Source organism: Acomys minous (genome assembly GCF_964271855.1).
Source record: "Acomys minous genome assembly, chromosome: 16".
Classification (NCBI taxonomy): Eukaryota; Metazoa; Chordata; class Mammalia; order Rodentia; family Muridae; genus Acomys; species Acomys minous.
The window spans coordinates 98,189,421-98,216,551 of NC_140498.1; the positions used below are offsets into that span (position 1 = coordinate 98,189,421).

General features: G+C 45.3%; 1 protein-coding gene and 1 long non-coding RNA gene across 3 annotated transcripts; both read right to left on the bottom strand.

Moving 5' to 3' along the window:
• Nucleotides 1-761: 761 nt before the first annotated feature.
• ANKLE2 (ankyrin repeat and LEM domain containing 2) lies at nt 762-26,784 on the bottom strand. 2 transcript variants are annotated; one of them, XM_084761455.1, is made up of 13 exons: nt 26,436-26,784; nt 21,463-21,936; nt 19,769-19,975; nt 18,457-18,650; nt 18,189-18,377; nt 14,271-14,393; nt 12,120-12,186; nt 9,070-9,242; nt 7,368-7,474; nt 6,515-6,705; nt 3,335-3,962; nt 2,272-2,403; nt 762-1,935 (listed from the first exon to the last, which is right to left on the bottom strand). In XM_084761455.1, the coding sequence occupies exons 1-13, from the start codon at nt 26,620-26,622 to the stop codon at nt 1,725-1,727; spliced, it is 2,883 nt and encodes a 960-aa protein (XP_084617581.1). In that variant the 5' UTR covers nt 26,623-26,784; the 3' UTR covers nt 762-1,724. The 2 variants fall into 2 exon arrangements, with proteins under 2 accessions (XP_084617581.1, XP_084617580.1); XM_084761454.1 differs by having other exon boundaries at nt 18,457-18,653; nt 26,436-26,783.
• On the bottom strand, nt 10,409-12,113 carry LOC311585847. Its single transcript, XR_014775368.1, has 2 exons — nt 11,788-12,113; nt 10,409-11,607 (listed from the first exon to the last, which is right to left on the bottom strand). It is a non-coding gene; the product is annotated as an uncharacterized lncRNA (long non-coding RNA).
• Nucleotides 26,785-27,131: the final 347 nt, after the last annotated feature.

The window sequence follows — 27,131 nt, forward strand, 5'->3', positions numbered from 1 at the left end:
AACAAACGAGAACAAGAACAAACCCCAAAAGTGTGAAGCTAGGGAGTGCTACACTGGTACTTTGACTTTTGAGTATGGACAAAACAATACCCAAATCACCCCCCAAAAAACCCAAAACAACCCCCCCAAAACAAAACAAAAAAACAAAGTACCAAAAACAAACAAACACAGAACAACGTTAAAAACCCAGAGGTCAAAATGCTAAGACTTTAGAGAAAACAAGATCACAACTGAATAGAATGTATAGACTTTGGTTTTTCTGAGAGCAAAGATAGTCCCTTTGGAACTGTTTGCAGGTCACTATATTGGCTTTCTTGTACAAAGATCTCTCACCTGCTTACATGGGAAGTGAAAACACTTCACATAATAAACTTTGAATCCAAAGTTCTAAATCTCAGTTCTAATATTTCTGACCCATTTCTTACTGTATTAAAATAAGCTTTAAAAACAAAACAAAACAACAACAACAAAAAATAAAATAAAAAGACCGAAACATTTGAACTTAGAATTTTTATCCTATTATTTTGGAAACAAGGTTGCTCTGTGTAGTTCTGGCTAGCCTAGACTATGTAGACCAGGCTGGCCTCAAACTCACAAAGATCCCCCTGCTTCTGCCACCTGGGTGCTGGGATAAAAGGCATGCAACCATGCCCAGTCAATATTTTTATGAACAAAAGAGAATGTAGCACCCACTTAGCACTGTACTATCTCAAAAATCTGAATGCAGGATAATTAAAAATGACTCAAAACAGGCACCGAAGTTGGCAAAAATCAGTGATATATTTTTCCATTGGGATGAAGCACTACAAGTGTCTACAGAATACTACTGGCTTTGTGCAAGCAGCTATGCCAGAGGCCCGGTTTTGTTTTGGTACCTGAGGGTGTGCAGTGCCACTCTGTATACAATCTTTTGGGGTTAGTGCCAAGGGATAGGTGAAAGTGATGAACTCAAATCTAAACTGTTCTAAATTGTAGTGTAATGCCCTTTAAATGAAATCTAAAGTCATCTGTCATGTAATCATGCTCAATGAAGTCTCTGGATAAATTAATACTATGGCACAACTTTTAGATTATCGTAACAACAAAGTAAAAGCGCATGGAAGCACTGAGAAGTAGTGGGGTTTTGTTGTTGCTGGTGAATTTTCTACTACTGGCATGATTCCCCATATATTTTTTTTGGTTTAATCTGGCAGTGTTTTGAGCATTGTTACTGAAGTCTGAGATAGTCAAGCCATTTACTCTGCCACCTGCTTTCTCACTGTTGGAACAACTAGGAAGTAACACACATTTTTGCCGTTGCATATTAGAAAGCTGCCCCTCCCCCAAAAAGGAAGAGAAGCGACAACACACAGTACACCTGCTTCAGGAACAGTGGTGTGCATGCAGGTCCTGGAGAGCTGCTGTTCACACCTCACTTGTCTGTCAACTGCCTTTGCTCCACTCCAAAACTAGGTGTTTCCACCAGAAAAGTCTGAATCATTACTGCAGCCACAGGTTTCAAACAACTTGTATCTGAGTTTGCTTTCAGTAACTTCCTCCGAGATAGCAGACATTTAAATTATACTCAGAACACTGTATTTTCTAAAATTCTGGTACCCTCAAAACGAGGATTAAGAAGTTATTTAGAATACATTCTTTCATGGAACTTTTACCAATTAACATATTACCCTTCTTTTAAAAACAAAGAAGTTAACGAACTCCAGGACCGAGCACACTGGCTGGCTCTACAGAGCTGCAAGTCGGGCCATGTGTGCCACCCTTTGGAAGTGGCTCCCATGAGCTGGACTGTAGCGTCTGGGGCTGTGCAGGCCAGAGGAGGAGGAGGTGTGGCCAGGCTTACTGGGGCTGCTACCAGCTGGACTGCATCGTCCTGAGCAGCAGCCATGATCCAACAGCTCACTTGTGAACTTCTCTTTCAGTGCAGGACTTGGCCAACTACAGAAACCGAAAAGAAATCTGTTACCACAGAAAGGCACATCTAATGAGCAGAGATTTAACAACAGAACAAAGGATGTAGGCATGACACCTATCTTACAGAAGGGAGATACTTACATATCTCAAATCTGAAGACTTCACACACAACATATGTTGCTCCAGCTACACTGCCACCCCCGGTATGGTTTGCCAGGAGCAAGCCTGCCCTACTTTTGCACTCAATGAACACCTGCCTTTGTGATCACAACTACCTGGACACACAGCCAGGCTTTGTCACCATGAGAATGCATGATAACCCTGCCAGTCTCTGCACTCTGATGCTCTCCTAGTACGTACCTCTGTCTGTCTGAGGATGAGTAGCACAGGACAGTACTTTTCCACCTGTGGACAGCTGGGTACAGACCAGGGTCAACATCCACACACTCAAGAGCTGCTAAGACATCTCGATCTAGTTTTGATGGCTCCTCTCTAAAATGTAGAACAGAAGAGATTAAGAAAAGGCAGAAACACTGAATAAAAATAAAGACTTTTAAGGTATTGTATGTTTAACTCAAGAACCAATCTGGAGGGATTAGAGAGATGGCTCAGCAGCTAAGGGGTGCATCCTGGTCTTAAGACTGGAGTTTGGTTTGTAGCATCCATGTTGGGAACTTACATGCACAAAATAAAATAAATGAAGCAAACAAACAAACTAGTCTGGTCTGAGCATATCAGCCACTAAACCATCCAAGTTTCAGAAAGCCTAAACTGGAGGGGCCAAAGCTGGTATGTAGGGCCAGTCAGGGTAAGTGCAGTAGGGGAGTTTAAAGAACTTTAAAAGATGCCAGTTCAGTCTTCCATGGCAGTATCATGTGCCCTTATGGTTTTGAGTCTTAAACAGGACAGATTAAATCATTGTGTTGGCACATCATTATTGACACTGGATTAGCACAGTTCAGATAGAAGACCTCAAGGACATTTAAAAAACTACACACTTGTGGGCTGGAGAGATGGCTCAGAGGTTAAGAGCACCGACTGCTCTTCCAGAGGTCCTAAGTTCAATACCCAGCAACCACATGGCTCACAACCATCTATCATGTAATCTGACACCCTCTTCTGACCGGAAGGTGTACATGCAGGCAGAGCTCTGTATACATAATAATAAATAAATAAATCTTTAAAAAAACAAAAAACAAACAACTACACACTCAGCTAGGTGCCTTAGGCGCACACCTGTAATCCCAGAACTCTAGGAGGCAGAGGCAGGTGGATCTCTGTGAGTTTGAGGCCAGCCTGGTCTACAAAGTGAGTCCAGGACAGCCAGAGCTATACAGAGAAACCCTGTCTCAAAACAAACAAATAAACAAACACACAACCGCCCCTACCCCCACCTAACACTTGTTACAGTGCTGTAACTTACCCAGAAAGGAAGAGCCTCCTGTTGGAATTTCCTGTGGTAGATGAGGACACAGGTTCCTGACCAGCCTGAATCCCAAGTTGGGGGCTGCTGGAGCCCAAAGACATTTCAGCCATTGCCTCTGACACCTCATTGTTGGACCTGATTTGGTTTTCAAGTCTTGTTACTGCAGGAGGAGGTGACAGCAAGTCACTTCCTGCTGCATCCTTTCTTGAAGCCAGTATCTTATTCTCTGGTTTCCTATTTTTATTTGGTGTCTCAAAAGGGCTCTCTCCTGGACTCTGCAAATTCAGTTTATCAAACTCGAGAGTCAAACTAGAAACAGGCGGTGGATGGGCCTCCTCCCCACTGGTTGCCTCTAGTCCTCTTCCACCTGTGGTCTTGTTGTTCAGAGGATGATAAAACCCATTTCTGCTGTTGTGGGGACAAGATCCAGCGGAGGCTTCTTCAGGGTCCACCTTCTGGCCCAAGGAAAGCGAACTGTAGTCAGAGTTTTGGGATTTATCGATTGTGGGCGGACTCTGACTTGGAACTGTATTTTGCTGATTTTTTATTTCTTCCAAGCTGATGTCATCGTCCCCATCTAGAAATGCTCCTACAGAGATGGAATTGCTGTACTTCTTCTCACTGCCTGTGAGGACAGCAAAGCAGCATGTTAGTGTGCAGGGTGGAGCTGGAGGGAGCCTTTACTCAATGGAAACCCTGCAACTCAAGCAAGAAAGGACCAATTCAAAAACAGATCAGGTTTGGGTTTTGTTTGTTTGTTTGTTTGTTTGGTTTTTCAAGACAGGGTTTCTCTGTGTAGCCTTGGCTGTCCTGGACTTGCTTTGTGGACCAGGCTGGCCTTGAACGTACAGCGATCCGCCTGCCTCTGCCTCCCGAGTGCTGGGATTAAAGGCGCGTACTACCACGCCCGGCTCCAGATCAGGTTTTAAGACAAGGGCCTTGTGGCCAGTTTCCCACAAACTGACTTGATAAGGTTCTAGAAATACTGTGTAAAAGGAGCCCATGAAAAACTGCTTCATGTCTCTATCCTGCAAATGACACCAACAACCTGAGAGGCCACTATGTAACTGCATCCATGGTACTCTTGAATATTAAGTGCGTACAGTGTCATTAAACAACAGGTTCAGAGCATATAAAGACACATCCTGGCACTAACGCAGCCTGGTGCATAGCCTTCATTCCAGCATCAGTCTCCATATTCAAGGCTGCTTCTCAGAGTTGCTTTTTATTTAGTATTATGTATGAATATGTACACAGTGTGGGTCAACAGGCTTCTGCGCCAAGTGCCTCTATCTCTAAGCCATCTCAAAGAACCAATCTGTTTCTTTTTACATGGTGTTTATATTTTCCCTCCTTCCCCACATTGTTCCAGGGAATTTAATTTGCATAGTAAATACTTTATAGGCCAATGGTTCAATTTTAATTTAGAAAGCTTTAAATTATACTTACTTCTAATTTCTATTTTGGGAGACCCAAAGCTCTAGTCATTATAAAGTTTATACTTGGCTTTAAATTTTCTGATCTCCCTTCTCCACCTCTCAAATGTTAACATTTTAGGCACTACTATACTTAGCTAAAATTATCTTTAGTTTGATCCATCTAAACACTTAGTTTTATTTCTGATTTAATGAAAGCTTTTCTGAGGTAAGAGTAAAGTGGTGCTAGAGCAACAGCAGCCCTGAGCCACTTCTCCAGGGAGGGGGGTGGTCTGTGTGGAAGACCAGAAGCTCAAGGAGAGGCTATGGCGAAGCCCCCGGCTCTTACCGCCCCTTTCCAGTGTGTGTTCAAATTTACTAGTTTTTTGTTTCACTTTAGGGTTGGGTGCCCTCCTCCTCCCCCCCAGACAGGGTTTCTCTATGTTATCTTGGCCGTCCTGGACTCTCTTTGGAGACCAGGCTGGCCTCAGAACTCTCAGAGCTCCACCTGCCTCTGCTCCCCTGAGTGCTGGGATTAAGGGAGTGCAGCACCACGCCCGGCTCACTTTAGTTTTTTTTTTTTTAATTACAAAAATGACATATGCTAGTTGTAAAACATCTGGAAAACTTTCAAATGAGATGCAACTCTAATGTCACCATAACCATCTTAGTATTTTGAAAATTAATATTGTACAAATATACTTAAAATCAATGATACAGTTTTCTTCCCCGTAACTGTTCACATTGTTTCACATCACTCATCGTAACTGTTTACATCACTCACTACTGTTTAAAGCATGATTTTTCTGTGTAAGGATGGACCATTTCCTCAGCCTTGCTTAAACACCTGCACAGACACTGGGTTATGCAAACTGCCAGCCAGTGCCTGGATAGCACACTTACCGCCTGTGGACCTCTCCACACTGAGATCTTACAATCATGGCTTAGGGAGTTTTAAGGTGTTTCTCTGAAAAATTTTTTTTTTTTGCCGGGCAGTGGTGGCGCACGTCTTTAATCCCAGCACTTGGGAGGCAGAGGCAGATGGATCTCTGAGTTTGAGACCAGCCTGGTCTACAAAGCCAGTCCAAGACAGCCAGGGCTACACAAAGAAACCCTGTCTTGAAAAACAACAAAACAAAACTTTAAACTCTATTTTATTTATGTGTATGTTTTGCCTGCTTGTGTGTTATGTGCAGTTCGTGTGTGCCCGATGCCAGCAGAGGTAGAGAGAGGGTGTGGGATCCTCTGGAGCTGGAGTTATAGACAGTAGTCAATCACCATGTATGTGGGTGCTAGGAACTGGTTTTGGGTCCTCTCCAAGAGCGGTATTTTTAGCCTCAGAGCCATTACAGGTATTTCTTTCATTCTAGTGAGATACATGTGGGGTTTTTGTTTTTCAGGACAGGGTTTCTCTGTGTAGCCTTGGCTGTTCTGGACTCACTTTATAGACCAGGCTGGCCTTGAATTCACAGTAATCTGCTGACCTCTGCCTCTCAGAGTGCTGTGATTACAGGCATGCGCCACCATGCCCAGCTGTGATTCTGAATTTTTATATACTACCCCATGCATACAATACAGCTCATACACCTGCATATACATATGGGTGTTCAGACACAGAGCCTGCTGTGATGCCCTGTTTTTGTTTAACACAACTATATGCACATTTTTGGACATCAGTTTAAGAAAAAGATGTTTTTATAGTTAAAACACATAAAAGAAGAAAAGAGAAACTCACAGACACCTCAGATCTACACTTGCTTACCAAAAACCGAGGCTGTGTCCTGAAGGCAGCCTTCCTTTTCTGCTGTTTCCTGCTGAGCCTTTTTGCTTTTCTCCTGCTGGACAAGGTACTCCTCTAGTCTTTGCAAGCCTTCCTGGGAAGACAGATCAACAAAACATCCCAGAAACTCCCAGTATTCAACCCAGGGATACCCCAGCTCATGAGCTAGCTCCCTGTAAGAAATAAAACACAAGTAACCAATTGAGAGAATAGAAACAAAGCCAAATCTCCCCAAAACCTGAATACATAGAAAATAGCACTTAAGTGCCCAAACTAATTTTGGCTATTTTACTTTACCCCAAACTTGGACATTTTCTAATGCTCCCCTAATGGTTAGATCCTGCAGTGTCTTTTGAGAAGTTACACTGTAACGTAACAAGTGACTCACTCATCAAAGAAGCCCAGGGGGACAGTCATACCAAATTCACAGCAAAAAAGTCACACACAAATCTCCCTAATACATGCCTTTGTTTTGGCCAAGTACATAAAGCTTTAGAGGTCTGTGGCAGGTTCAAATTGGGCACATACTTTGAAAAGACTCTAAGAGCTCCTAGTAATTCCTTCGGGGAACTATTATGCTTCAGTATTCATACTTAGTTTTGTTTTGTTTTTTTTTCGAGACAGGGTTTCTCTGTGTAGCCTTGGCTGTCCTGGACTCACTTTGTAGACCAGGCTGGCCTCGAACTCACAGCGATCCGCCTGCCTCTGCCTCCCAAGTGCTGGGATTATAGGCGTGCGCCACCACCGCCTGGCCCCATACTTAGTTTTAAAAGATCATCTATCCACATCACCCAGCACCCTTTGCTCAGCCTGTCAGTCATGGCCCTACAAATACCTTCCCACTCTCTCGATGCCTCGTTCTGCGTCAGACTTTCTGATGCTGTGGAAGAGGCCTGCTTTCTTCCGAGGTGGAGTTTTCCAGAGCTTTCTAAAATCTTCTGCCTGGAAGAAAAAGTTTCAAGATAGGCTGTGCTTCATGCAGCTCACTTAAGACTTAGAACCACCAACAGCACAAATCCAATGGCTTTCTACCATCTTACAGATTCTGCAGCCACTTCTACATACAGCCAAGAGAGAGATAGCATGACCTCATGGGATCTGGGGAAGGTGAATTGGTTGTGTGACTTTTCCTAGGTAGCTGTTTGTTTATAACTCTTCAGGAAAAGTGATACAAGGAAGAGCTATCTTTCTGTACTGGCTCATGTTGATGGTCAGATCTGGCCCAGGATGGCCCAAGTATGAGGCCTCCCCCTAAGGACAACAGGTACTGCCCACCTGCCAACTCACTGGTATATATATCCCATTTTCCTTTACATATAAAAAGAAAGCTGAGAGCTGGATGGTTGGTTGTGGTGCACGCCTTTCATCCCAGCACTCGGGAGACAGAGGCAGGTGGATCTCTGTGAGTTTGAGGCCAGCCTGATCTACAAAGCGAGTCCAGGACAGGCAAGGCTACACAGAGAAGCCCTGTCTCAAAAAAAAAAAAAAAAAGAAAGAAAAAAGAAAAAAAAGAGATAAAAGAAAGCTTATGTCAGTCCCTCCTGAGTAATTCACACTTGAATTTTATGTTTAATGTAACTCATTTATCAGAGTGACGAATCACCTACCATGCTAACAAGGCACATAAAGCAGCTCATTGGATCCCAACTATCTCACGTCATTTTGGAAACATTTCCATTCTTTTCTTGGGGTGGGGGGGAGGAAGGGGTTTGGTTTTTTGGTTTTTAGAGACAGGGTTTCTATGTGTAGCCTTGGCTGTCCTGGACTCGCTGTGTAGACCAGGCTGGCCTCGAACTCACAGCGATCCACCTGCCTCTGCTTCCCTGGGTGCTGGGATTACAGGTGTGTACTTGGCGCTGGGCAGCATTTCCATTCTTACGAATTATTTAGAAAGTTGTTTTGTGGTAAGATCTCACTATGTATACAGCCCAGTATCAAATTGTGATACTCCTGCCTCAGCCTCCTAAGAAGCTGGAATTACAGCATGTGCCACCATGACCAGCTTATGTAGAAGTTTTAAATAATAGCTTATGCACATCGGTGAGGTATTTTGCTGTGGGAAGCTGTCAATTGTAAATCTGGGATAAAGGCGTGTAGAATCTGTGATCCAGCAACTCCATCATTATAAATTTACTGACCGTCTCATATGTGAGCAGAGCTCAACTGGCTTTTGCCTCAAAAAGTGGTGACAGGAACTCAGGAACATGAGGGAAGATGTAGGAGCTCCAGGTATAAAAAGTTTAGTGTGGAATTGGAATTTGCAAATGTGGAGCTCCTTCCTAAGCACAAAGGGTGGTAAGGGACAGAAAAGGCTTGCCCAGGAAAACATTACTACATCGAGAGACCTGGGCTTCCGATACACCTTCCCTGGCCACATCAACAACAAAACAAACACTCCAAGGCCTCAATACCACTTCATCAGCGGTGCTCTCAGAGCAAGATGACCTTAGGCTTCTATGAGAACAGGTCAGAGCACCAAACCCTAAAATGTAGACATAGCTAGGGCAGTTTCTGAAACTCACTCCCTGACCTCTCACCTTGGATGGGCTCAGAGGCCCCACAAAAGCTCTCAGTGTCATCACAGGATCTCGGGGGCTACTTCGACAGTGGTCAGCATTTGAGGCCTCAGCTCTCTGGTCTGAGGACCACAGCTCCCCGATGACAGGAGAAGAAGTGTCTTCTGCTCTCAGAAGTGGCACATAGTAATGACCTGAAGAGATAAATGTTAGCAAAAGCTTCTACTTACCTGGTCTGAGTCAGGGTCTAGGAGAACATCAAGGAAAACAGTGACAGAAGGGACCAGGCAATTGGTCCCTTGGGGACCAAGACCAATTTGTGCCAGCAACTAAGTGAGCCTCATCTCCATTCTCTACTTAAGCAGGGTTTTTGTTTGTTTTTTTCTGCTCTTCCAGAGGCCCTGAGTTTAATTCCAGGCAACAACATGGTGGCTCACAACCATTTATAATGTGATCTGATGCCCTCTTCTGGCCTGCAGGTGTACATGTGGGCAGAGCACTCATACACATAAAATAAATAAATCTTTAAAAAAAAAAAGAAAATAAATCAAGGTCATCTTGAGCTTAGTCAGTTTGAGACCAGCTTGGGCTACAGAGATTCTATATTAAAAACAAAACAAAACAAAACAAAACAAAGCGGGTGATGGAGTTAGAGCTTAGCAGTTAAGAGAATATGCTGTGTTGGCAAAGTACCAGGGTTTGGTTCCCCACATCCACATGAAGACTCACAACTGTCTAACCCTAATTACCTACTCTGTGGTAGTCCAGTTGTACACTGAATCCAACACCCTCTTCTCTTTGTGGGTTCCAGGTATGTACATCACACACACACACACACACACACACACACACACACACACACACACACACACACAAACATTCATGCACATACAGTAAGTTTTTTTTTAACCAGGAAACTAGTTGGGCATGGTGGCACACGCCTTTAACCCCAGGACTCTGGAAGCAAAAGCAGGCCAATCTCTGTGAGTTTGAGGCCAGCAGGTCTACAGAGTGAGTCCTGTGACAACCAGGCCTACATGGTGTGACCTTGTCTCTAAACAAATCAACCAGGGAAATGTATTTCAGTATCTGAGATTGTGACTGATTCCATGTATGTGGAGGTTTTCCTAAATGGCAGATTTCTATCCCCTCTCCACTTCCTGGACTTTGAAATAATGGCTCTCTTCTGGAAAGTATACAACAAGACTCACATATAACCTACCTATTCATAAAGTAAGGTTTACTTTCTTTTGAATAGTCAAGTCCTTTAAATTTTTAGAGTGTGTGGGAGCTGGAGAGATGGCTCAGTGGTTCAGAACATTCACTGGCTGCTCTTCCAGAGGACACGGGTTCAGTTCCCAACACTCACATGGCAGCTCACAATGTCTATAACTCCAGTGTCAGGGGATATGCCACGCTCACACACACATACATTCAGTCAAAAGACCAATGCTTATACATAAAGTTAAAAAATTTTTTGGAGTGTGTGTGTGTGTGTGTCTTTGTATACTAAAATGTCCCAGGAAAATACTTTACCACTGAACGATGTTAAGCTTGTACATAAAGGGCTGTGAGGTAGATCAGAGGTGGAGGACTCCAGCATGTTTGAGGCCCTGAGTTCAATCCTCAGTATAACACTGCATCAACAAAACTGGATCCAACCCTCAATGGTCTTGTGTCTATCTTTTTTATCGTATTCATTTTCTTAAAATGTTGTGTGTTCTCTCCCTCCATTTATGCAAGTTTCTTCTGTATGACGGGGCAGGTGCAGCAGTGCCGCCAGTTCTGCAGTATGCTCCCTGAAGCAGTGAGTCTACATGTGAGAGCCTCTCCAAGGCGAACACTGAAGCTCTGGTCTGGGTTTTAATGACCCTCTGCAGGAAACAGGGAAGGTGTGCAAAACTCCACAAGGCTGAGTAACAAAAAGGAACACGGATGCAGAAGTGCCATGTTTACTCCAGGAAAAAGCTAGGTGACCAGATCTTAGCGGTGATCAAATTATATGATCACAAGTAAAAGAAGTACCAGCATGAAGTGTAACTAATTACATATTGCAGTATTCCTGGCAATTTAACTGTGTTTAGTAACACAACTGGAGCCTCCGACAAGTGCCAGATAGCCCAAGAGATGCCTCTGCCACCTCTACCACACTCTGGGATCAGAGTACAATAAGAAGCCAGATAATCTTAGATTGGGAGTTAGTGCCCATTTCTACAAAATGTCAGATATCTAGGCTACAGGGACTCTGACCTGAGAAAATGCCCAGAGAACTGCTGGGCCATGACCATGACTATACACAGCTAAGAAGGAAAAGAAGACAAAACAGGTCAGAGAACTCCAGTTTTACTCAGTCAGCACAAGAAACAAACTGGGTAGAGACAGTGGGAAAAGCACTCATGCATCTTCAGGGATGCACTGAGAACAATACAGTAGGACAGTCTCTCCCGAAACTAACCTTCCCCCACAGCTGAAAGGAAAGAAGTGTGCCAGCCTCCCAGACCTTAGCACACCGATGGAGCACCACTCAGGCCATAACACTCAGCACACAGCCAGCACCACCTGCCAAGATGAAAGACCAGTTCAGACCAGTCCATCTAAGTCTGCAGTTCTGAGAAAGTTTCTAAATATACTAATTTATTATTATTTTTTTTAGCTTCTGTAGTTCTGCCTTTAGCTAACTGTACTGGTTAACTGAAATATGTCAACCAAGGATATGGGTTCTTGTGCTTCAAAGCTCACCCCGAGAAAGGCTTGGGGCTACACTGGGTTTCAGCCCTCTCTAGTGAGAAGTGATCAGAGAAACAGGCCTCAGAGATGGAGTGAGTCGCTGAGCAGCAATCAAGTAAAAGAGACCCTAAAATTAGAACAACAACAAGTGGTATGAAATCAGGCAAGGAGGTGCAGTAATCAGGAAAAACAATGGATGATTTCAAAAGGTTCCGAGGGAAGTTCACAGCACGATTTTTTCAGAACCTGGGAAAGCAGATAACCCTCGGCTGTGCTCCCCAGGGGCACTAATCAGGGCCTCTTGCAAAGGGCCTTCCATGCCAGGCACTAAATCCACAACTCACCCATTAAGTGTTCTCTAATCCTTTCTTTCAGCTCTACGGACTTGTTTTTGCTTCTTTCACATATTACCTATTTAAACAAAACAGACAAAGTGAGCATTCTAAATATTACTATATTACATTTCCTACCAAATAGAATAGTATCTTTAAAAAATGGTGTTGCTTATTATATGCACGTTTATATGTTGTGTGCGTGTGGAGTTAGGTGCAGATGCCCCAGAGGTCAGTCAGAGGAGGGTGTTGGAGCTGGGGTTGCAGGCAGCTGTAGGTCCTCCAACCCGGATGTTGGAAATAGAAATCCAGTCTTCTGCAAGAACAGTAAATGTTGTTGTTTTTAAAGACAGGGTTTCTCTGTGTAGCCCTCCCTGGCTGTCCTCAAACTCAGAGATCCATCTGCTTCAGCCTCTTGAGTGCTAGGATTAAAGGCATGAGCCCCACCTTGCTACCACCCCACCCAGCAAACTTCTTACCCACTGAGCTTCTCTCTCTAGCCCCAGAATTGTCTTAATGCTCAAGATGTCGCAAAACTCACACTCAGAAAACCCATGCTAGAGGGCTAGAAAGACGGTTTAGTAGCCAAGAGCAGTGGATGATCTTTCAGAGGACCTGGCTTTAAATTTTAGCCCTGACATAGCAGCTCACAGCTCTCTGCATTTCCAGTTTCAGGGGGTCTTACAATCTCTTTTAGCCTCCATAGGTACAGGCATGCATGTAGTGCAGACATATATACACAGGCAAAGCACATAAAAATAAATAAGATCCTGGGTAATAACAACAGTACTAATATGTTAGAAAGAAGAGAAAATCAATTACTTTCCAACAAAACCAGAACAAAACGACAACAGAAATTCCCATAAATTATCACCTTGTGAAATAAACTACAACTGTGGACTCAGTTTCAGAAGGCTTACTTAGTGTATCTGAGACAAGAGGCGCTGTTGTGGCATATATGCATACACAGTAGCCATAAGTTTAGAATGGCCATCAAAAATCATTTTATAAAAATACAGATCAGGTCGGAGAGATGGCTCAGAGGTTAAGAGCACAGGCTGCTCTTCCAGAAGTCCTGAGTTCAATTCCTAGCAACCACATGGTGCCTCACAACCATCTATAGTGTGATTTAATGCCCTCTTCTGGCCTGCAGGTGTACATGGAGGCAGAGCACTGTATATGTAATAAAGAAAGAAATCTTTTTAAAAAATACAGAGAAAACTGTATTTCTCTGTAGTAAATTTTTATTGTTTTTTTTTTCTTTCTTCTTTCTTCCACTCCCCAATACCAAGGGGTTATGCATATTAGGCAAGTTGTCTACCAACTGGGCTACGTGAGTGCTACTAAATGTAATGGTCGCCAAGGAAGGGGCCTGACACACATTCTCACCAAAAAAAGAAAAGATAAAAAGAAAAAAGAAATGTCCTTTAGGTTTTATTTCTCGAAAATAATAGATCTAAAAGCCGGGCGTGGTGGCGCACGCCTTTAATCCCAGCACTCGGGAGGCAGAGGTGGGTGGATCGCTGTGAGTTTGAGACCAGCCTGGTCTACAAAGTGAGTCCAGGACGGCCAAGGCTACACAGAGACCCTGTCTCGAAAAACAAAAAAACCAAAAAAACAAAAAAAAGAGGAAAATAATAGATGTAGGTCAGCTAGCAGTATACAATGCCTGACCCTTCATTAGCATTCTGGTTCTTATTAGATCCAAGTCTGTCTTTATGTCACAGGTACAGCATGCTCTGTAGCTGCACGAGGCCTGACTGGAACAGCATGGGTGTGGCTCCTGATCCGCTATAGGGTTAGCTGAACATATAAAGCTATTTCAGCCTCACACTCATGTCATTACCACCACTAAGTCACCACTAACTGCCGTCAGGGTCTCTGCCACCATCACTACCCGTAACCATCGTGACCACCCACTCACTTCTTCTTTGACTGTGGTTGGCTACTGCTGATGGCCACTTTCAGAGAAATCAACTCACCAAGGCTAGCTTAGCTCATTCCCACTGCGCTCTACAAACACACAGCTTTCACAAAGCACATCACGCTCAGCAGTCAGCACTCGACATGTGCCCCACAGGGCACTGCTACAGCCACAGAATGCAAATTTACATATTTCAGTTTCTAACACAAGACAATGATTGCAATTTAAAAATTACTTACATCTTCAGGTGTTTTACCATATTTATTCTTTGGGTTTTTCACAATCAAAGGGTGTGAAGAAAGCACATTGACTACATCCACATTTCCAAACTTACAAGCAAAATGTAATGGTGTCTCAAAGCCCTAAAAAAGGCAAGAAGCACAATTGCTCACTCACATTACTAACATGGTTGTTCTACAGTAAAAGCAGCTATTCACTTAAAACAGTGGTTTTCACGCTTCCTAACCCTGTGACCCTCTGATACAGTTCTTCATGTGGTGACCCCAACCATGGAATTACTTTAATTGCTACTTTTTTTTTTGTTTTTTGTTTTTCGAGACAGGGTCTCTCTGTGTAGCCTTGGCCGTCCTGGACTCACTTTGTAGACCAGGCTGGCCTCGAACTCACAGCGATCCACCTGCCTCTGCCTCCCGAGTGCTGGGATTAAAGGCGTGCGCTACCACGCCCGGCTTTTAATTGCTACTCTTATGAACCATAATGTAAACATCTGTTTTCCAATGGTCTTCCGTGACCCCTGAAAAAGGGTCATTCAACCCCCTAAAGAGTTGTGACCCACAGGTTGAGAACCATGGATTTAAAAGAAACTCACCAGGCTGGCCACCAAGCCTGACAACCCGAGTTCAATCCCTGGTAGGAAAAAGAGAACTGTATCCTGTGACATATACCCCCACCCCAGCACACACACTAAATAAATTAATACGTAGCAAGAAACGCGTTTTGAACTAGGGTCTCACTATGTAGCCCTAGCTGGCTTGGAACTCCATATGCAGACCTTGCTAGCCTTAAACTGAGATCCTGCCAGCCTCTGCCATCTGAGTGCTGGAATTAAAGTTTGAGACTACCTCAAACCATATCTGGCAGTAAGTTTTGTTTTGTGTTGTTTTAACAGAAAGTAATAAAGTCTCAGACCTGTGTGACAACATTTGACCAGTGAAAGCAGAAGGATCAGAAATGAAAGTCATTCTTAGCTAGGGAGTTAGTTGAGACCAGCTTCAGTTACATAAGGCAAAGGCTGGAGAGACGGCTCAGCAGTTAAGAGCACTGGCTGCTCTTCCAGAGGACCCAGGCTAATTCTCAGCACCCACCCTGTTCCAGGGGATCTAACAGGGCTGCAGGCACAAGCTCCTTTCCCTGTTGAGCCATCTTACCAAGATTTTTTTTTTCTTAGTGGTGCTAAGGATCAAACAGAGCCTTATACATGCTAGGTAAACACTTTTTTTTTTTTCTTTTTCAAGACAGGGTTTCTCTGCATAGCCTTGGCTGTCCTGGATTCACTTTGTAGATCAGGCTGGCCTCGAACGAACTCACAGTGATCCGCCAGCTTCTGCCTTCCAAGTGCTGGGATTAAAGGTGTGCGCCACCACGCCTGGCTTAGGTAAACACTTAACAAAAGTCTCTGCTCTGTCTATGCTTTATGGTATTCTTCCCAGCCACGCCCTAACTGGCCCCTTTCTTGACAGAACCCAGCCCACTGCCTAGAGCACTCCATCTAGTTATTAGTCATAACCCTTAGAGCAAGCTGAGCAAGGAAAAATACAAAATGCACTGTTTAAACAGAAAAAGAGCACTAGGAAGTGCCAACTCTAGTGCTCAAGGAGATAAAAAAATCTTAAACAACAACACCTGATCCTAAATAGAATAAAGAGCAAGAGCCCCCCTGGCCTCCCTTGCCCCCCCCCCCCCAGTTAAGTTCCCAATTTGTGAAAAGAAATTAAGGAAAAGCTTTAATTCCAGTACCACTCAGGAGGCAGAGGCAGGCAAATCTCTTGAGTTTGAGGCCAGCCTGGTCTAAAGAGCAAGTTCTAGGACAGCTAAGCTTGGGCAGTAAGGAGACCATCAAAACCAGAAACCCTGTCTTGAGAAACCAAAAACTAGGGTCTAGAGAGACGGCTCAGAGGTTAAGAGCACTGGCTGCTCTTCCAGAGGTCCTGAGTTCAATTCCCATCAGCCGCATGGTGGCTCACAACCATCTATGTAATCTGATGCCCTCTTTTGGCCTGCAGGTGCACATGCCAATAGAGCACTCATAGACATAAAATAAATAAGGAAAAGAAAAACCAACCAACAACCAAACAAAACTACAAAGCTGGTGGAAATGTCTTTGAATGAGGGCCATGTTCCAGGCCCAGCAAGCACAAGAACCTGGCAGGTTTGGCTACGTGGCTCTGGCTTTAGAGTAAGGAAGTGGTTGTGGAATCTTCCTTTAGTGCTCCGCTGCTGAGGCCAGGCATAGGGCAGGAGTGTCCCTGCATGGAGGCACAAAGAAGCCATTTCGTCACACTGTGAAGATGAAGCCTGGATTACCTTGGAGACCCCAAGATTTTAGAGCTCCCAGAGTCCTGGGATACCTGCCAAGGAGAGCTGCAGAGCAGGTGTGGAACCAGCCTGGGAAAGAGACCAGTGTGCTGGAGTCAACAAAGCTGAATGGAACTGGAGATTGGAAGAACGCTTCGATATCAGACATGGAGTTGCAGAGCTTGGAGTTTGCCCTACTGTTTTAGTTTTTTTATGATTTATTTATTTATTATTATGTATACACATATACAGAGTTCTGCCTACATGTATACCAGTGGGCCAGAAGAGGGCATCAGATTACATTATAGATGGTTGTGAGCCACCATGTAGGTGCTGGGAATTGAACTTAGGACCTCTGGAAGAGCAGTCAGTGCTCTTAACCACTGAGCCATCTCTTCAGACCCTGCCCTACTTTTTTTTTTTCTTTTCTTTTTTTCTTGCTTTAGCCCAGTATTCTCTCACTATGTCCCTTCTCCTCCCTTTGGAATGGTGAAGGTTATTTGTGCCACTGTATGGTGGATGTGTATGATCTGCCTTTGTTTTGCAGTGGCTCTACCCTGAACTCTCGAGCCCAGGGGCGGGGCTTCCTCTCCCACAGAGGCTCTTCACTGTATGATCCTGCTCTTCTCTCTGTGTAAGCACTCCCCGGCCCTGCACCCCTCTCCCCCAGTTTTCTGTCTGCCTCTGCACGGTGACTTCACTGACCTCTATCTGTGAGCTCAGTGAACCCACTGGAGAGCTTAACTTTGAATTTTGGACTTTTAAACGGTATTGAGACTGTTACAGACCATGGGGACTTCTAAAGTGGGGCTAAATGAACTTTTGCATTGTGGCCAGGGAGTGGACTGTGGTGGTTGGAATAAGAGAGACCCCCATAGGCTCACAGATTTGAATGTGTGGTTGGAGGGAGCTGCACAGTAGGCGGGGTAGCCTTGTTGGAAAAAATATGTTACTGGTGGTGGGCTTTGGAGTTTTAAGATAACTCAAGCCAGCCAGTGTGGATCCAGAGGGAGAGCGCTCAGTGGCTCTCCAGCAGCAGGTCTGCGTGCCTGCCACCATGCTGACAGTAAGCCCCAGTTAAACGCTTCTCACTATCAGAGTTGCCGTGCTCCCGGCATCTGTTCACAGCAATAGGATGTTAAGATGGACCAGCTGTCTGGAAGAAGTACAGGGCAACTTAGGCACCTTGAAAGGACACTCTCCAGTATGCTGAGCTGCATACAGGTTCCCAGCTCCTTGTAAGCTGTTACCCACGCCAGGGTGGGCCTTGGTGATGCAACTGTCTTTGAGTCATTCATTTCTGCTCCTGTAAGTAACAACCCCCTCACCCATATTTCTAAAAGTAACCCCAATAAAACCCATTGTTTTTTCACCAAGTTCGACAGTGGTGGTATCTGTACTTTGGTCTGTCATGATTCCCTACCTGGAGTTGCAAACATGTTACATCTCCCCAAGAAAAGTTTAGTTATGTAACATCCTATAACCATCTTTCTAAGTCAGTCTGATCTTCGTGCTTTTCCTCAAGCCTTGCACACTGATGTAGCAAAGGAACACAAGAAGTACTCCCATATATGAGGAACCCAAGCCTGCATCACACCAACTCAGGAGGCACGCATGCTCACCGCTTTGTCAGGAGTGTTCAGGTAGAGGTCGACAATGTACAGCATGCGCTTCTGCAGCATGTCCACGCTGTCATCTGGGTACATCAGACGCATAAACTCGGGGTTCTCCAGAGTCTCTAACGTCAGCTGGCACACAGAAGCCTGGTTCTCTTTGGCAGCAACATGCATGACATTGTACCTACAGCCTTCCTGCAAGAAGAACGCATGCTGAGCTCCGTGTGTGTGAAAGGAGCTCAGCGACCAGGAGTGGTGCTGGAAGCCCACTTACTTGTACAATGGTTGGGTTGTCTCCAGAACCAATTAGATAGCGAGGATTACTCCAGATGAGGTCAGAGAAGGCGCCGTCTTCCCCTCTCTCAACGGCTTTCCGCAGCTTGGCAGTGAGGTCCTGGGTCCTGGGACTTTTATAACTGTTTGCTCGTTCTCTGTTTACTGTTTCTGATTCAGCCAGGCACAAAGCATCTGCTATCAAGAGAAAGAATTAAGAACACTTAATCACAGCAATAGGATGTTAAGATGGACCATTTCTGTCTCACTTAGCCTGCTGTGGTGAAGGTCGAAGCCTCTCTACAGAGGATCAGCAGGTCTGGGAGTGACAAGTAGAAACGACAATGGTAAAAGCACACCACAGTGCCAACGCAGTGCAGAGTCCAATCAGATGGCCGAAGACTGAGTGAGACTAAGACAGCACTTTGTGCACTTAAAAAAAAAAAAAAAAAGAGGTCTGACTCAGGGTAGTCCAGGCTGGCCCCAAACTTCCAAAACAAAAAAAACAACCAACTACAATACTCCCTTCGAGAAAACGAGCAGCACATACAGCCTTTAAGGTTTAGTCAAAACCTGAGAGCTCCTTAAAATGATTTCCTGCAGGTACACTTTCCCAAAATGAAAGAGAAACATGAGTTAAGGAGAGGTAGGAGGCACAGACAGGCCCTCAACTGAAGGTCTACCTCAAACACCTGCGGGGAAACGGGATGTGAGGCAAAGCCAAGCCTCTCCAAACAGAGACTGATTCTTGCAGGTCCCAGAAGTAGGTGTACCTTCAGGTTGGGCTGTAGAATGTTATCAACATCAAAATATCCACACTCACACAAGTCACAGGCAAAAAAACAAAAACAAAAAATCAAACAGCTGGGCGTGGTGGCGCACGCCTTTAATCCCAGCACTTGGGAGGCAGAGGCAGGTGGATGGATCTCTGGGAGTTCGAGGCCAGCCTGGTGTACAAACAGTTCTAGGACAGCCAAGGCTACACCGAGAAACCCTGTCTCGAAAAACAAAAACAAACAAAATCAAACAAACAAAGCTAGTTTCCCAGGAAGACAGAGAGTATTCCCTTTGCTGCTTCTGTGGTCCACAGCTAGGACTTGGCTCATTAGCTTCAGGGCCTACTAGCATCAGGCCCATTGTCTCTTATGCCCTCAAACCTTCCCAGGGTGGCCCCAGCCCCCTCCTCTTTGGTTGTTCCATTGTAGGGCACCTCAAATCTCTACCTCTTCTTACACCAGATTTATCTCACAGATGAAGAGACCGAGGTGCCGTACATCAGGAACAAGGTAACTGACAAGTACAGCATGGCTTACCTTTCAGCCCATCACTGCCCAACAGTGGCCCTGCCTTCACAGGAGACAGTGAGGATGTAATTTTGTTGGGAGAAGGGAAATAATCACATATTCCTCTAGCAAATTTCTCAGCATCTTCTCTTGTTGGAAAAGCTTTAAACCGGGACCCTTTGATCAATTTGACTGCTTGCAATGCTTCCTTTTTGTCTTCGTAAACATGGATCCTCTCTGGGTAGGAGAGTAACAAGGGAAGGTTAGGGGTGAGTAGCTTGAGCGCTGTTTAACTGTCAACAAGTCTCCTGGTCTCAGCCCTTACGTTCACAGTTCACATATTCTTTTTCTTGTTTCCTTTTTGTTTGTTTGTTTGTTTTTGGTTTTTTGAGACAGGGTTTCTCTGTGTAACCTTGGCCGTCCTGGACTCACTCTGTAGACCACGCTGGCCTCGAACTCACATCGATCCACCTGCCTCTGCCTCCCGAGCGCCGGGATTAAAGGCGTGCGCCACCACACCTGGCTCAGATTTTCAAACTTGTGTAAAAAATATTTTTTTAGGATTAAAGAAGTGTACGTGTGTAAGTGTGTTTTTGTGACTGTATGCATATAATGTATGTGTAAGCGCCCTCGGAGGCCTGGAGAGGATCAGATCCTGTGGAGCTGGAGTTACAGGTAGGCTATAAACCGTCTACCGTGTGAGTTGGGACATGCAGGCAGATTATCAAGTGCTCTTAATCACTGAGCCATCATTCTGCTCACCTGCCACTGTTTATCATAAAGAAGTCCTCGGCTATGAAAAAATATCAAGTAATGAATGTGTGTGCATATAAGCAACGATATCATATATACCTGTATGTTAATTCATATCCCAAGGTACTAATACAAATGAATTTTAAAGTGATTAAAGATCTTTTTTTTTTTTTTTTTTTTTTTTTGGTTTTTTTGAGACAGGGTTTCTCTGTGTAGCCTTGGCTGTCCTGGACCTGCTCTGTAGACCAGGCTGGCCTCGAACTCACAGCGATCCACCTGCCTCTGCCTCCCGAGTGCTGGGATTATAGGCGTGCACCACCACACCCAGCTGTGATTAAAGATCTTAATAAAAAGAATTCAAACTTAAATTGGATCCAACTTAAGTCAGATGAGATATAATGGTGTATAGCTACTATTCCAACAGTCGTAAGGAAAAGTCAAAAGGGCTGAGGTTTGAAGCCCACCCTAGGCCATACAGCAAGATCCAGGCCTAAGCACACAGTATAATCCTGACTAAAACAAAATATTTTTTCCTTTCATTCTCTTTTTTAGAAACAGGGTTTTTTATTTCCCAGGCTAGCATCCAAGTGCTAGAGTAATAGTTATGTGCCACCGCATCAGGCTTACATGGCACAGGGCTCCTGCATGCTAGGCAAATGTTCTACCAACTAAAACAAATCTCTAGCCCCAAATTATAGTTCCTTGAGACTGAAAAATCATTTATTCAGTCATTGGTACTTTTATATTTATTAACCTAAAAGCTGTTTGGTTGTAATGAATTTAAGAGGGAGAAGGAAGCTAATTACTAACAAATAAAAGAGAGCCAATCATTTGAAAGTCTTATTTAGCTGACAGGTAAAGTTCTCCTAGTAATTTCAAAAAGTATTCCTTAGATTAAAAACAAACAAACAATCAGAAGGTAACAAATACAAGTTCCCTGCTGTGTGAGGAGACGCTGCACGGCACATTACCATTTCTCACAAGGCCATCCTCAGAGACTGGACATACACCATAGAACAGAAGTGGCTCTTTAGCAGCTGTCACTCCAGACCTGCGGTTGTCATTCCTGGCAGAGGCACTGACGGTTGTCAGAGGGACATCAGATGTTACAGTTTCCTCTTCTGGAGGGTTCAAGCCCACACCATAGCCAAAATCTTTGTCTTCAGGAGAGCTGGACTGCTGACTTGGTTTCCCTTCCACAGATGCAGGAGTCCTTGGGGTGCCCTGGTTCAGTGCCACAGCAGTCACCTCACTGTGCTTGGGAAGAGAGGAAGCCAGCAATCCACCCTGTTCTAATAAAGCCTGAGCTAACCTCTTCTCAAAAATAAATCTTGTTGTTGATGTAATGGGTCCACATTTCAATCCAGCTTTCATAACTTCTTCTCTTAGGTCATCTGGATTCAGGAGTTTCAATCGAGCCAACATGGCATCCATTGTCACTTCACCTAAGTTCAAGAAAGCACATGCTTAAGTGAGTGCTCGATTCCCTTACAGGATCCCACCTTAGATACAAGTGTGTGTGTGTGTGTGTGTGTGTGTGTGTGTGTGTGTGTGTGTATTCACACCACCCACGGGGTTTCTCTGTGTAGCCCTGGCTGTCCTATACTGGCTTAATAGACCAGGCTGGCCTTGAACTCACAGAGATCCACCTGCCTCTGCCTCCCGAGTGCTGGGATTACAGGCATGTGCCACCACCCCATCACAATCTGTATTCTTAGTCTAAAGTCTAAAGTCTAAAGCCCTTTTAACTTTATTCAAGGAAGGTTTTTTTTGTTTGTTTGTTTTTTAAGTTTATTTATTTATTATGTATACAGTGCTCTGCCTGCATGTGTGCCTGCAGGCCAGAAGAGGGCACCAGATTTAATTACAGATGGTTATGAGCCACCATGTGGTTGCTGGGAATTGAACTCAGGACTTCTGGAAGAACAGACAGTGCTCTTAACCTGAGCCATCTCTCCAGCCCCCAAGTAAGGTTTTGTCCCTGCAAGTTAACAAACATAAACAGAACTTCATATATCACTAACTTCAATCCTTAGGATAATTACTGAAACCCTAAGCCTCGGTTTCCTTACCTACAAAATAGACGCCTCGGTTTCCTTACCTACAAAATAGACGTAATAGAACCACTTGGGTTCTAATGAGAAGTAGGTAAAGTAATGAACATAAACTGTACCACTGTGTGATACTGATAAAACACTGGGGCAGCTATTCAGAATTGTGGAACACGGGCTTATTAATCTTCAGAATGACCAACAGCACACTGAAAAGTCAACTGAAATTAAAGACAAACACCTGCAACTCTCTCTCACCCTCTCACACTCAAGGGCAGGCAACTCTGACACATAAAGAGGCCACAGCTGTTCTCCAAAGAGCCTTTACTAACAGGACAAGTAAAGGCCTTAGCTCACGAACTGCATTGGAAGTAGAGGTATTAGCACAACCTTTACAGTCTTAGAAAGATGGATAGATTGATAGAGATATGATAAATTGAGTTAGGTCTGCAGATTAGACAACAGTGTTCTGTCGCTATTAATTTCCCTGTCATACTTGTGGTGTGATTATGTAGCACAGTAAATCTAGAGTATTTAAGTCAATAATATATAGCATTCCTTTACCTCTTTATCTTGAAATGATTTGTAGACTCAAAATATTGTAAATTCTGTAGAGTTCCAATGGGCCCGTCACCCAGCTTTCCCTAAAGGTTGACACTTTTTATTTATTTTAAAGATTTATTTATATATTATGTATGCAGTGTTCTGCCCACATGTACACCTGCAGGCCAGAAGAGGGCACCAGATCTCATTATAGATGGTTGTGAGCCACCATGTGGTTGCTGGGAATTGAACTCAAGACCTCTGGAAGAGCAGTCAGTGCTCTTAACCTCTGAGCCATCTCTCCAGCCCCGACACTTTTTATAATGATAGCACATCATCAAAAATAGGAAACTGATGCCGGGCGTGGTGGCGCACGCCTTTAATCCCAGCACTCGGGAGGCAGAGGCAGGCAGATCGCTGTGAGTTCGAGGCCAGCCTGGTCTACAAAGTGAGTCCAGGATGGCCAAGGCTACACAGAGAGACCCTGTCTCGAAAAACCAAAAAAAAAAAAAAAAAAAAAAAAGGAAACTGGCTTGCTACAACAACTCAATGCGCAGACTGGGACTTTGGAAAGCTATGTAGGTTGTTCTTTTTTTAGTCAGTGTACAGGACTGTAGCAGCACACTACATCTATCATCCCTTAATCTATCCATCTATCTATCAATCACCTATCATGTGTGAGAGACTATGCATTTTCAAAGCCAGGCATATCGGCATGTTCCTGTAACCCTGACCCTTAAGGCAAAGGCAGGAGGACCATGAGTTTGCCAGCCTAGGCTACATAGCAAGGACATTTTAAAAATGTAGTGGTTTCATTTCCCTAGGACAAAGCTTAGGGGTACAAGACAGACTCAACTCCCTTGAGACACTTCTAGACTAATCATCTATACCATTAATAGACTCACAAACAATGCAGGAGAATCATCTTCTCAGCATTTCCCAACTTCTGGGAACATCTTTTTTTTTTTTTTAAATCTTAGTTAACCTAATAGGTTATGTATTGATAATTGATACCTTAACTTTAAGTTGTCTCTTTTTTCCCCCTACTAGCTTGTAAGGTCTTTGTACATGAGTTAAACTGTTCTGAATTGTTTTTAGTAATCCTTTATACACCTCAAACAATTTCAAAATGAAAAACTAAAAACTGAAAAGAAAGTTTTAGGGAAATGAGATGCTGCAAGCCAGACGTGGTGGCGCATGCCTTTAATCCCAGCACTCAGGAGGCAGAGGCAGGCAGATCGCTGTGAGGTTGAGGCCAGCCTGGTCTACAAAGTGAGTCCAGGACAGCCAAGGCTACACAGAGAAACCCTGTCTCGAAAAACAAAAACAAAAACAACACAACAACAACAAAAATCCCAGTCCTAGCACTTGTGAGGCAGAGATGGCAATCTCTGTGAGTTTGAGGCCAGCCTGGTCTACAGAGCGAGTTCCCAGACAGCCAGAGCTACACAGAGAAACTATGCCTCAACAAAACAAAACAAAATGAAACAAAACTGCTGCAAACATTGGTGTTTTGGTTCTTTATTCCACTAGTTACATGTGCTGCTGTATTTCTGTGTCTGGGTGATTCCCACTGTGACTGTCTCATGAGTTTTTGGTACAATGTTCACAGAGCAGATGAACTAGTGGGCATTGTACTCATTAAAGACACCCTTACGCTATGCGTGTCTCTATACATGCATGGCCAGGTGCACGTGTGTGCATGTGAAGTCAGAGAACAGCCTCGGGGTTATTCTCTAGGTGCTACTTTTTTATTCAAATGCTCCTTTGTTTCGCATTATTGAGAACACAGCTTCCCCTCCTCCCTCCCCCCAGGGCCCCTTCTCATCCACACCAACCAGCCAAACTGCAGTTAGGCTAGGTTAGGTGCCACCTAAGGGGACAAGAGAGTGTAAAACCCAAAGGACAGGGTGTTAGACCTGCTGCCATGACAGGTCATCTCCACAGCCATGTGCAACAACAAACACAACCTGGACCTTCCTAACCCTGTTTCTCCAGCAAAAAACTGGATAAAATCAATGACTAGGAAGGGCTGAGATGCACGTCAGAGGCAGAACACTTGCCAGTGTGTGCCAGGCTTTGTGTTTTCTTGTTTGTTTGTTTGTTTTTCCAGACAGAGTTTTCTGTGTAGCCTTAGCTGTCCTGGACTTGATTTGTAGACCAGGCTGACCTCGAACTCACAGAGATCCGCCTGCCTCTGCCTCCCTGAGTGCTGGAATTATAGGCGGTGCGCCGCCATACCCTGCTTCAGGACTTGTGTTTTATCCCCAGCACTAAAAAAAAAAAAAAGAAAGAAAAGAAAGAAAGAAAAAAGAAAAAAAAAAGACGTTCAAGTTCTAAGTAGCAAACGAAGCCTCAGTTAGCGCTAAGATGTTAGGGTTGGGTTAGCCCTAAGGTTCTATGGTGCACTCAATTTCATCTTCCTCCTAGAATAGTTGGAGTAAGGGCGAAACACGGCTGCCGAAGAACACAGACTGAGCGCACACCTGGTAAGCATGGTTTATAGTGCAGGGGGGTGAAGGGCTGAGACAAAAAGAGCTAACTAAGGCCAAGGGTGTGGCCTCACATCAGGAGTTCCCAAAACAACCAAAAGGACCACAGGATCCTGCCAACCTTACTCTGTATCCATGAAATCTGCTGAACATTCCCAGGCTTTATCTCCCGGACCTTTCCCCAGAACTGAGACACACATCACCTCAGCTGCTCTTACATGGATGACGACAGCAGGTACTAGGGCTCAGTATTCAACATTGAACTCATTACTCTCAAAAAAAAAAAGCTATTATTATCTGTATCCTGCTAATGGCGAGGCTTAAAAATTGTGGCTGAATGGCCTGTCCAATACCGAGAAGTACCACAGCAGTAATGGTAGCGCCAGGAGCAGATGTGACACGATTTTTCACTCCAGACACTAGGGCTGCTGCCTAACAGTCACCTCAGTCTTAAAGTGACCAGCAACCATCCCCACATCTCTCCTCACCGAGACCTGACAGTCCAGCCGAAAGCAATAAACCAGAACGGCATCCCTACACTTTCCACGTCCCTAAAACAAGAGTCACATCTAACTTCACTGTCTCATCGTGTCACACCCAAACCACCGCCAGAACCAACTTCCCTCTCTCTTGACTTCGGAGAGTGTTCTCTAATCTCCGCTCTCCCTCCCACGGCCCTCGCAAGGCCGCGCCGCCCCGGCAGCCGGGTCCCTGGATCTCACCCACAGCGGCAGGAATGCTCCTACCGTGGGGCACAAGTTCGGCTGCCCAGTCAGTCGGACGCCGGCCAGCGGGCTCCGGCAGCCGCAGGGTGGGCAGGACGAGGCTTCCCTCCCACACTCACTGACGCTGCCTTACCTGGCCGAGCGGCCACAGCTTCAGAGGCGCCGGGCGGAGGGCCGGGTGCCCCGCTACGGCTCAGGCTCCGCGGCCGCTTCTCCAGCCGCCGGACCAGCCAGCGCACGGCGAAGAGCAGCACCGAGGCGCCCAGGAGCTCCCAGGCCAGCGCCGCCCACTCGACCACTGCCAACCGCTGCCACAGCATCGCCGCCACCACGACGCCGAGGCGAGAGACCGCGCCGCTCGCGCCCCAGGCCCTGACGGGGCCGCTCGCTTCACTTCCGGAGCCGCGCCTGCCGCCTCAGGCCTCCGCCCGGCCGCGGCGCTACCGGAGCCTCCCGCTCTGTTCCCCAACGCTCCCGCCGGAACTTCGCGGGCAGGACCTCAGCTCAGGCAGCTGCGGAGTCAACCCGGGTCCTAACTCAAGCGGGACGCAGCCTGGCAGTAGCGCGGGCAGCACCTCGGGGTCCTGAGTCGGACTCGGCGCGCGGGCTGGGCGAGGGCGGCGGTTCTGTGCGATGGGCGCTCCGCCCCGAGTCGTTTCTTCGCCGCTGATCTCGGCTCCGGAGAGCGAGAGCGGCTCCTAGGCCGTCGCGAGACCAGAGGAGCCGGGGCTGAGTCCTTGCCTGGGAAGGGGCTCGGAAGGAATACGGGGCCACGTCTAGAAACCCTACTCGGAAGCGCTGCCTCCTGTTGTAACTGGAACTGTTTCTC

Bases quoted from the DNA above. Each gene is read 5' to 3' on its own strand.
- ANKLE2 (XM_084761454.1), bottom strand. From the start codon at position 26,622: ATGCTGTGGCAGCGGTTGGCAGTGGTCGAGTGGGCGGCGCTGGCCTGG. The intron at 18,378-18,456 runs GTAAGTGGGCTT...TTCTTCTTGCAG, and splicing joins ACAACCCAACCATTGTACAA to GAAGGCTGTAGGTACAATGT. The intron at 6,706-7,367 runs GTATTTGTAGGG...TATTTCTTACAG, and splicing joins GGCATCGAGAGAGTGGGAAG to GGAGCTAGCTCATGAGCTGG.